Raw genomic sequence first — 11,749 nt, 5'->3', positions numbered from 1 at the left:
ATGCCAGTCACACCCTTCTTTGTATATCATGCCAGACACACTCTTCTATGTATATCATGCCAGTCACACTCTTCTATGTATATCATGCCAGTCACACTCTTCTATGTATATCATGCCAGGCACGCTCTTCTATGTATATTATGACAGGCAAACTGTTGTCATACGTCTAACATGACTGATGCACTGTTTCTCTATGTGTATATCAGAACAGACACACTGTTATTACCCGTTGAAGATATCACTGTTTAATAAATCTACAATGTTATTTTACATTGTGTAATAACATCGCGTGCTGCGGGAACTATATATTTGCACTCGGTCACATGACCAAAGTAACGTGATCAAAATACAATGACGGCTGACATTCACAACACATCTCGAAGTCGCGATATTCAACTGTTCTCTGCTCGGTTGCCAGTTATAGCATTTATATAAAAAATGTTGACATCTCGTAAATAAAACGTATTCATACGGGTGACCCCTGTTATGACGGCGTAATGCACTCGTTCTGTAAGTTATTCTGAGATATCAATTTGCTAAAATTGGGTGAGTAATAAAGAAAATACTAAACGATGTCCCGTGTTATACCACATGTATGATGTCCCGTGTTATACCACATGTATGATGTCCCGTGTTATACCACATGTATGAAAATCGTGAATGGTATTGGTTTCTCTCTTTCGCTCATTAGATACCGATCAATTCACTCGTTTCATAAATATGGTATTACACCATCGTTTAGTATTCTCTATTTATCCTGCGAATAATATGACAGGCACACTTTTGTTATATGTATGTCATGACAGACTAGCTGTCGTCCGGTGTATGTCATGACAGGCAGATTGTTCCCCTGTGACATGACAGACACACTCTTCTTCTATATATATACTGAAAGCCATTAAAAACGCAATTGGTATTTGTTGTCCTGAAACTTACAAAAGTTCTATTGAAGATTTTTTCCTGCGATACAGAGGATGTAGGGATAAAAGGCTGTTATTCTGGCCCATTTCGAGTTCGAGTCCCGGAGCATTCCTCTCACATGAACTTTGATACTTAAAACTGAACCTTTGACATTTCTCGTAAACACAACCACATTCATGAAACACGTTGATGCACATGCATTACCGGCACCCAGGCCCTGTAAAAGCACAAGGAATTGTGGAACTCAATCACTTTGAGAAAATGCCACACTTGCCACAAGACGAAAGGAATCAGGTTATCGGTATGGTCGGGCAAGGTACTTCAGATGTGATGATTGTCATTTCATCCATCCATTGTAAGTCGACTCAGACAACGTTTTCGCGCTACCGGAAGTGTTGCTGATCGTCCGCAACCTGGTGCACCACCTGTGATAACAGCTCGACAAAACCGCAATATCCGAGTTTCACACTTGCGAAATCGGTTCCAAACAGCTGATGATTAGGCAAGGAGGACAATTGGGACAAGTCAACGTCATTTCAGCGCCCAAAAGGTGCAAGGACGCCTTGCTGCCTTCAACATCCGGTGTCGTCACCCGTACCGTGGTCCAACCTTATTGCATCGCCACAGACTTGCCAGACAGTGATGGGCAGCAAATGGGGCCAATCTTGGCAACAGGACATGGCCAGATGTCATTTTTTCAGATGAATCCAGGTTTAACTTATCCTTTGCAGATGGACGTCAACAGATTTATCGACGTAAAGGAGAAAGACTTGCGCCAAACTGTGTCCTTGAACATGATCGTTTTGGAGGGTGGTGTCATGATCAGACCACAGACCATCAGAGGCTGCAGACCATCCAACAGCTGTTCCTGAGAAATGTGTGTCTTTCAATGCCCCAAAGACTGCGAGCATGTCTTGCAGCGCACGGTGGACACACACGATATTGACTGCAAGTGACCCCTCCTTTGTTTGATGTCGTTGTTGCGTCACTGATGTTGTTGTTGACTGGACATTTTCAGATGAAATTATTCACAGATGTTCACTTAAAACATATCTGCCAGTTAGGTTTATATATGTTGAAATTAGTGTGAGTAAAGAAAGTATGAATGTCAAATTGCATTTTTAATGGCTTTTAGTATATTATAACAGATTCATATGCTTATTATGACAATGCAGCTGTACATGTGTGTAAATTGGGACAGGCCAGTGTCCTTTACATTAGCACGCATACCGTGCATGTTGTGTATAATACGACAGGCACATAGTTGACTACTGTATACTCGTGACCTACCGACAGCCTTGTGCATGTTTTAACCACCAGTAGTGATAGCGGACCTGATTTACGATAACAGTTGTCACTTACGTTATGAAGTGTGGATACACTATGCTTATTATGACGATGCAACTGTACATGTGTGTAAATTGGGACAGGCACACTGTCCTTTACATTAGCACGCATACCGTGCATGTTGTGTATAATACGACAGGCACATATAGTATGACCAGAAATTATTGAGAATTTTAGGAATATGCTTAATTGGATTTCTAGTATAAACAACCTTGACCAGCTATCAAGTGCTTGGTTTCATTCAAGAGAGACGACTAAATCCTTTTTCATTAGTTTGTGAAGAGTTATCCCCCTTTGTTTACTTGCTAGCAGACGACATTTTCAGTGATCCTCAGTATGGATGATTTAGAGAAAAGGGAGTTGATTTTAGAGCATTATAACAAGGACATGAGATCAGCTAAACTGATTTGAAGTAGAACAGGCATCCCTTTGTCCACTGTTTATCGTGTTTTGAAAAATATTGCAAATGGATATGGCATTGAGCACCAGGGACGCGCAGGTAGGCCCAGAAAGTTGACTGTGGGTGACAGGAGGCGGCTTGGTATTCTTGTTTCTAAAAACAAACGAAGGAGTTTAGAAAACTTAAGGCTGGATATGATTGATAGAGGAACTGTGGCTGTCTGTAAGGAGACAATTAGAACTGAGCTACATGCAATGGGTTGGCAGAAAAGTCGAGGAATTCCATCACCGATCATGAAACCTGAACAAAAGGAGCGAAGGTTTAACTGGCGCTTCCAGCATAGAAATTTAACTGGGACAATGTGATTTTCTGAGATGAAAGTTCTGTTAGGCTGTTTCCTAATACACTGAAATTCTGGACCAAACAAACTGAAAACCTTTGTATCAGCGCCCAAAGAACAGTCCAAAATTTAACGTGTGGGGTGACATATCTGTGTTAGGGGAACGCCCCTCTTTGTATTTGAAGGGAATATGAACAGTGAGCGGTACACATATATTCTCGAGGGACATTTACTTCCATCTGCTCACGTGTTCTATGGAAATTTTTGGATTTTCCAGCAGGACAACGACCCAAAACATCGCTCAAAGCATTCACAGGCCTGGTTTCGGACCCAAAATATGACATTATTAGATTGGCCAAGCTATAGCCCTGACCTAAATCCAATAGAAAATGTTTTGGGACTTATGAAGGAAAGTGTCAATAATAAAAGAGGGGGTCCGATATTGGGACTACTTCTTTGATCAGTAGTATGCCCCGCCACATTGAAGCCTGCATTGCTGCCCATGGTGACTTGACAAAATACTGTTCACCTCTCTTTGAATCTGGAGTTATGTTCTGCTAATATTCACATTTAATACGTGAGTAATGAGTGAAACTAATAAAAATATTTACAATCTTTAAATTCTCAATAATTTCTGGTTGTACTGTAGTTGACTACTGTATACTCGTGACCTACCGACAGCCTTGTGCATGTATTAACCACCAGTAGTGATAGCGGACCTGATTTACGACAACAGTTGTCACTTACGTTATGAAGTGTGGATACACTATGACCGAGATTATTATGGGCAAACATTCAGCTTTCACTTATGAAAGTAAATTTCACTGATGCAGGCAGTAACTGTGTCCATACTTAAGTTTAGTTCATTACGCAGTCAGGTCAGTCTATCACCATGAATGTAAGCCGCTGTGGATAGAGGCTTACAGTAAGGTTATTTTATAGTAGAAAGTGAATGATCTTACTGAGAGTTGTTGCTGGACTGTGATGACTGTAGGAAGCTGTGAAGGACAATGTGTTGATGTTTACGGGACGCTGTTGTGAAGGAGGTGAGTTGTATACCTGAACATATATTGGTGAGCAGTAAACGCTCGGGGGATATTGTTGGGTATATAATGCATTGTGTGAGTGTAAATGTTATCTCCACTGCCGCTGCACAGGTTAATTACTGAATGTGATGGCAGTCACGAAATGACGACGTCATGCTGAAATCAGTATAGCGTTGTCGACAACCTGAATGCCGTACTGTATCTAATTCTAACATCTAGTATTGATATCCTATTCCGCGCATGTCTGTTCATCTGCCTAATTAACGGTCAACATCTATGATGCCGAGAGGGGCATCCACTTACTCTCTTATAATGGTGTTTGGTGATTCATCCAAACACCGGTTATCAAACACACCTTGCACATTGTGACATGAAATCCAGGTCCATATATACTCCATTATTGTATAAATTGGATATTTATAAAATTGTCAAAAAATGATGACTTATATTGTGCAATATTTGTGTAACAAAATTAGAAAACTATTATCGGCATATATATGTATTGCATAGCGATGAGGATGAATTAAGGCTTATGTAGAAATATTTCACCTTCAGAAATGTAAATTACATATTACACTTGCAGGGGCTGGTTTGTATCATAATTGTTAACATTTTCTGATACAGGTATTCTAAAATCTTTGCTATGTAATCTCACTGTCCATATAATGAAGGATTGAGGATCGAGTTGATTTCAGCAACCGCGCCAAAGTTACATGTTTAACGTGACTTACACACTCCACTACAGAGTAAAATCATCGTGACCGTTCGAGAAGTTTCTAGAAGGCTGTCTGAACCTATGGATTAGTGACACGAGATTGATTCGAGGCCCTTTTACGACCAGCCTTATCTCCCTACCAAGTGCGGATTGGATGCCTGGCCTGGGAACATCCGATTCCTTCAGCTTCCAACGTTGTTCAGTAGTCAAGAACAGGGCTAGTGTACAGGCATTCTGCAGGGGTTGTTGCCGGTTTTCATTGTAACCCGAAAACTTTCTGGGTTATCATATGTATGTTTCACTTGGAAATCACCTCATGAAATAATTCAACGTGTGTGGACGTTAAGTAATTTCCAAAATTAGTTTTGTGTACCTCTGCGCTTCAGTTTGTAAATCAACTCGTGACATTATACACTACATTATACAGAAAAGCATATATAAGCCATTTTTAGAATAATTTATTGCGTTGGCTTAAGAACAATTATTTCATGCAATAAAAAAAGGTGAAAGTTCACACGCCTAAGGAAAAAGACCACAGCTGCCTTTATTGTTGTGCTTCTGTTTACGTGAGTCTACAAGATGGCGTCAAAGTCAGTATTTTGTATGGCCACCATTGTCAGCAATTACTGCTCGGCACCGTCTCGGCATAGACTGGATAAGCCGACGAATTTTCCCCAACTCCCCCTGCAATGCGATGACCAGTTGTAGAAGTGTCTGAAGCGTGTTTTGACGTTGAACGTACACGTCGATCGAGTTCATTCCATAGGTGTTCTACATGTATTTGGTTTAGATCTGGTGGTCGGGAAGGCCATGGCAAGACATTAACGTTAGAATTGGCAAGGTAGCGGACCGTGACGCGAGCTGTTTGTGAAGTAACCTTGTCATGCTGGAACAACTCATGTCGGTCCATAATCGGAAGCATATATGACGTGCAAGGACTTCGTTGATGTACCAATTTGCACTAAATCAAATCTTTGTTTTGTGCTGTATATAGCACCCCACACCATGACACGAACAAAAAAACGAATCACAAAATTAAACACAACGTTGGCCTTTCTATATTAATCGATACTGCATGCTTTTCCGTTTACTTCCACCTGCTGTTTGCATTGCATGTTTTCTTTGTGACGTTTTGGAGAATATTTCTTCAAACGCCTCTAAAACAAAGGGAAAGGTTAACATTGCCACAAAGATGACGTTTCTTTGTATGGTTTTTACCGCAGTATTCTCAAAATCACCCATGCGTTTCATTTTTGGAGAAGTGTACTTTAGCACAGCTTGTCTTTGAACTTCACCAAACGGTGTGCTGTGAAGGACAAGGTTCATTAATTTGCAAATGGTTGGATGTATTTTTTTGTTATTTTCAGATATCCCAAACTTCGGTTGTAAACTGTACTGAAGACTGTAGCCAGAAGTTATAGACCATGGCATCGTCGTTCGACCTTGTCGCTATAAACTGCAATGCATTTAACAGTAACACGTTGAATGAATCTCTACCCCAGCTGGACTACTCTCTAAACGACACATACAAAGTGGTGGCAGGGTCACTTGTGTTTTTACTCATCCTGCCCTTTGTTCTTTTCGAGTTTAGCTGTTTCCCAATCGGTGCCAGCTCCGCCATCCTCCTGGGGGGCCGTGCTCATGGTGGCGACCACCGTCCTGTCCCAGGGAGACTTCTATGACATTATAGGAGAAGACGGCAACATGCGGACAATATTCCTTCTCCTTGGTATGATGATTATATCCCAGTACTTTGAAAGGGAACAAATCATTCAAACTTTGATTAATAAGGTGCTGAAGAAAGATATATCCTTCCCCAGCTATTTATGGAGAGTCACGATGTTGTCCTTCTTTGTGGCTGCGTTGTTTACTAACGACGCTGCATGTGTCATACTGACACCGTTGATTCTAAAGCATTGGTGTTCACAGGAAAGATCAAGTGTCGAACTGGAAACCCTTTTACTATCTATTTCAACATCAGCAAACATTGGAAGTGTCATAACCATATTCGGTAATCCTCAGATGGCACTCATAGCGTCAAAAACCGAGGAGACTGTATTCCTTAAAAGTCAGCTTCATCTTCAGCGCAGCGTGACGTACCTCGGAATACCGGCCATCATAGGCTACCTCCTCAACCTGGCCTTCCTGATTGTTCATTCCAGGTTGAATGCTTCCACAAGTTGCTGTAAGCAGCAGATCACTGTAGCAGAAGAGGTAGATGGTGTGTTGCCATCAGAGGAAGATAAACGGGGAAGTAGCCGCATCTTCTTTTGGCTGCCACCCTTACTTCTGGTCATCATGATGGTGCTTTTGTTTGTTAAGACAGACGAGCTCCGTTTTGACATAGGTTTGTATGATTTCGCTTTACAAGCTAACAAATGTACACGCTACAGAGAAGACTCACAAACAGAGAATAAAAGCATTTATCACTAGATATGTTCCATGAATGAGACATTGTCTTTGGGTTGTAACTGATCTGTGTCTTAACTTAACATTGACATGTTTAATGACATATAATTCTTTTCTTTTGGTGTTCAGGTATTCTTCCAATGGCGGCATCTGCGTTAATAATGGCAGCAGATGTTGCATTGAACAAGACCAACCCAATCCACCTCATAATGAAAGTAGACTGGAACGTCATCCTCATGTTCTTCGGTATTTTCGTATGGTTGGGCGGGGTAAACGCCACGCGAGTACCACGCTATGTGTGGAAGGCCATAGGCTTAGCTGGTCGTCCTATTGATGACGCCAAGAGCATTGCAATATTTGCGGTGTTTGTAATCTTTGGATCTAATGTTTTCAGCAACGTACCCTTGACGATTATCATTTTGGAGCAGTTGCAACCGTGTGCCAATCAGCTGGATCTTGTACTATACCTTGCGTGGTGCTCTACCATCGCTGGTAACCTCACACTCTTCGGCAGCGTGGCAAACATAATTGTGGCGCAAAAAGCGAAGCAGACCCTGAATATTCCTCTTACGTTCGGGGCGTTCTTCAAATACGGCTTCCTTACGACTCTTATTATTACAATACAAGGCATATTTGTCATCTATGGACTCTTACAGATATAACAACTCGGGATTGTATGTTCATTGAACAAACATGTTAGTATTACAAGCAAAATGCACAAAGAGGTCATGAAGCTGGATAATTTGCCGCCTGTGTTACTAGTAGTTAGCTTACTGTTCGTCTAAATTCCTTGTTATACACACAAGTGGACTGTTTCAATTAGTATGCACTTATGCCTACAATGTGATTAGGGGAGTAATGAGTAAGGAGAATTGAAATTGAAGAGTAGAATAATTTATTGAGAGAGGTTATTCATTGTGAGAAGGAAATGTGTTGATTTCCAAAGCTTCTTAACAATTTTTTTGTTGCAAATCAAAAGAAAGTTGAATACTTCACATCACAGAAAGGAGGACAGCAGCACTGGAAGTGTGTCCAAGGTGGCTGCCTTGGCAAGTGTACCACAGTCGGACAGTTTCTTCGGAATCAGTCCCCACACAACCATCCACATCCTGAAGATTGCTCGTTCTCTGCGGCAGCGGGTACATGCTAAGACAACGATGACAAGATTCTCTGCTTCGCCACAGCAGTTCACTCCCAAAAGGCAGACCTCGCAAAAGACAGACCTCCCATAAGACAGACTCAATGAGTACACTAATTAGCTGAGCCATGCTGTCCGCCCCTATGTAATAAATGAGCTCACCCAGAGTCACACATTCCTATCTCTCCTAGTTTACAAGTGAATACATTGTGAATATTATAGTCTTTAATACCACAAATTAAAGCTATAATTACCATTTATCTTATCATAACACATATCATTGCAAAGACTGTGACAAATCATAAAGTTTCTGTCGCAAAAATCACAAAGACTCAACTCTCACTGTAACCAAGTTCCCTACCAGTGCCACTGATGATGTTGAAGTGACTTTCAAATAAGTGTTATCTGTGAACTGACAAACATATGATGTAAAATAATATGGTGCCTGGTCTCATATGCTTGATAGGTACATGTATATAAATTATTCTTTTTGATAATATTCACAAGTAAATGTGAAAATATATGTTGATGTACATATATATTAATTATTGTTTTTGATAGTATTCACAAGTAAATGTGAAAACATATGTTGATGTACATGTATATGTTGATGCAATATGTCTTAATTTAAAAATCATAATTCATTGCATCAATTTATAAAACTATAGTTAATACCTAATGTTGTCTTTTTATCTGGGCACATACCATTATTATCAAGGGTAGAGCTTAATTAAGGCTCATGCAACCAACCATAATATGTGTTGTTTTAAGCGGTCTGTCTTTTGGAAGGTCTGTCTTATGGGAAGAGACCGCCACAAGTGACCGCCTGACCCTCCTGCAAGAAGTGGACGCCCTCTACATGGGCGGCACCTTCTACTCCTGTCTTTCTCTCTGGGACTAGTTGTATGTCAGCCATGGACTAGTCAGGGGAAAGATGACCCAGCTGGTCTTCAGTTTACTGCCGAATCTTCAACGCCGCACCTTTGAACGTCTTCTAGGGCTCCTGAACGACAAGGTACAGCAAACAACAGGATCGCTCCTGGATGTCATCCAGACCGACTTTGAAATCCCTGCCATCAACGCTGCTGAGATCATCTTCCCCGACTGTGACGTCCATGGATACTACTTCCACTACACTCAGGCACTCTGCCTACAATCCCAATTTACCTACATCAGCGTTTGCCTACAAAATTACTATAGGCAGAATGGGAAATGATTTTTGACCTATAACTAACGGAGCAACTGAAGGGTATGTTGTTGGGTTTGGAGAAAGTGTAATAAATGCAGTTTCACTTACATTAAGCGACATTGGTGATATTGAATGTCAAGTTTAAGTTTCAAAGCTGTGGTTGGTCTGTGTATCTACATGTATAGCATATTTTGAACCTTATAGTCCAATAAAGATACATAAGACGTACAATGATATTGGGGGTTTTCAGAAACAGTTACCATATTTAATTAGTCGTGCAGATGATCATCTCAAGATTAGGCTTAACTTAATCACAGCATCTCCTCCCATGTCAAATTAGAGGGCTTGACAACATGTTTTGACTGTGTTGTTACAACCTTGTACTATCTAGGTCTAAACAATGGAAAAGACTAAATTGGTAAGGACATCGTGTCTGATAATTCACCTCCTAATAAGTTAGAATGGGAACCAACAGCATCCATCACACAATGGCATATGTTGAGCATGTTGAATTCAGCACTTCGCAAGTATTCTTTGCTTTATACCGCAATCCAATCGCTTAACGTCAGATGACAGACTACAACACATTGGGAGTGTGTGTATTCCGCATGCAAGGGCCGCTGTTCCACAACTGCAGACTTCATTAAAACTACAATGCAGTACAACCACGCCCTATAAGAATCAGAAGACCAGATTCGACTCCTGAGCAGGATGCGTCAGCGTGTACAAGAGGACGTCCCACCCATTCAACAGATGTACGAGGAAGAATTGTCCAATATGCCCGACCCAGCATCATTGCCATCCTTCTCCAGTGTGAAGTCCTCCCTCTACCGGCACAGAAGCAAGGTCTGCTTCTGACGACATGCTGAACCTGCTCCACCCTGCTGACAAACAGTTTACGGATGGAACTTTTTATGTTGCTCAAGCCCTATGGGACCAGCTTATACATTGTATTGTGAATGGGGATATGTACCTATGTGTGTATGTGCAATGACCAAATCGTACTGGGGCTACCTATGTAGGACTATTCACGCTGTTGAATGATGTTGTTAGGAATTGAGTAGGGGCTGAACTTGCGCCAGAGATCCAAACAGACTTTGATGTGTCAGCCATCAGGGCAGTGGAGGAAATGTATGTGCATCATGGGGTTTGTAGCCAGGTTAAGAGACATGTCGCTACTGGACATTCAGGTCTCAGTCAGCTTGACATGTCTCTCATGCTGCCATAGACCTGAATGTGAAGAGGTGACACGGATCTCTTTTTCTGGCAAAGACCTGAATGTCTAGGAGTGCCATGTCGCTTATAAAGGCTAAGACCTTAATGTCCAGGAGTGGCATGTATCTTAAGCTGGCCGAGACCTTCATGTGAAAATGTGACATGTCGCTTACGCTGGCTAAGACCTGAATGCCCTTGTGTGATATGTCTCTTATGCTGTCTGAGACATGAATGCCCAGTATATAGCTCTGCTTATATCTGCATTTATTGTTTTATCTGTTGAATTGTAGACCTGCACATCAGATCTAAATGTGTTGTGTGTAAGCGGGTTACGCAGACATGCCACATAATCATCTGTTTTATGCCATTTCCATTCAGTTTAGTGGTAGCAATTATGAGTTAAAAGTTAACATCAGCATAAGCATAATTGTGATTAAGTACGCCCAAAGGTATTAAACTCTGCAAAACTGCTATGTTGAGTTGGTACCATCGCTGGGGTCACCACAGATTCTCAATCTCTATTACAACTTTTTTTCCCCTTTACACCAGTTGGAATTTGCTTCTAAAGACAGCTAAGACTGAGTGTTCTTTAGTACTGTTTTATAATGACTTGCTCTTTAGGCTCAAGTTGTGATGGACCTCTGTGCTTCAGTTATACCTCTCAATCAAAGGGTGTTAGCGTTTTTGTGCCTGATGCTGGAACTCTACCCCTGGTGATGGTGCTTATTGAAACTACTTGCTTCATCACAGCTCCTGATTGTGATGGGTTTGCGCCAATCAAAGCTCCTGATGTTGATGCTGTGTGCTTCAGTCCTGGTGTTGGGCATTGTGCTTCAATCACAGCTCATGATGTTTATGCTGTGTGCTTCAGTCTTGATGTTGGGCGTTGTGCTTCAATCACAGCTCATGATGTTTATGCTGTGTGCTTCAGTCCTGATGTTGGGCGTTGTGCTTCAATCACAGCTCATGTTGACATCGTGTGTTTCAGTTTATCCCCAGTGCAACAGTTATGGTACATCTGGTACATAT

At 41.4% G+C, this 11,749-nt stretch overlaps 1 protein-coding gene across 1 annotated transcript; it reads left to right on the top strand.

The window, feature by feature from the left end:
* The first annotated feature begins 6,994 nt into the window (after positions 1-6,994).
* Positions 6,995-7,899, top strand: LOC124259769 (silicon efflux transporter LSI3-like). The gene is made up of 2 exons (XM_046693968.1): positions 6,995-7,116; positions 7,308-7,899. Exons 1-2 carry the CDS (start codon positions 7,068-7,070, stop codon positions 7,838-7,840), a joined length of 582 nt encoding a protein of 193 aa, XP_046549924.1. The 5' UTR covers positions 6,995-7,067; the 3' UTR covers positions 7,841-7,899.
* The last annotated feature ends 3,850 nt before the right edge of the window (positions 7,900-11,749 follow it).

Source organism: Haliotis rubra, unplaced genomic scaffold (assembly GCF_003918875.1).
Source record: "Haliotis rubra isolate DU_JTF1 unplaced genomic scaffold, ASM391887v1 Scf736, whole genome shotgun sequence".
In the NCBI taxonomy this organism is placed as follows: Eukaryota; Metazoa; Mollusca; class Gastropoda; order Lepetellida; family Haliotidae; genus Haliotis; species Haliotis rubra.
Note: the sequence above shows the minus strand (reverse complement) of the source record. Positions and strands in the feature narration are given on the sequence as shown.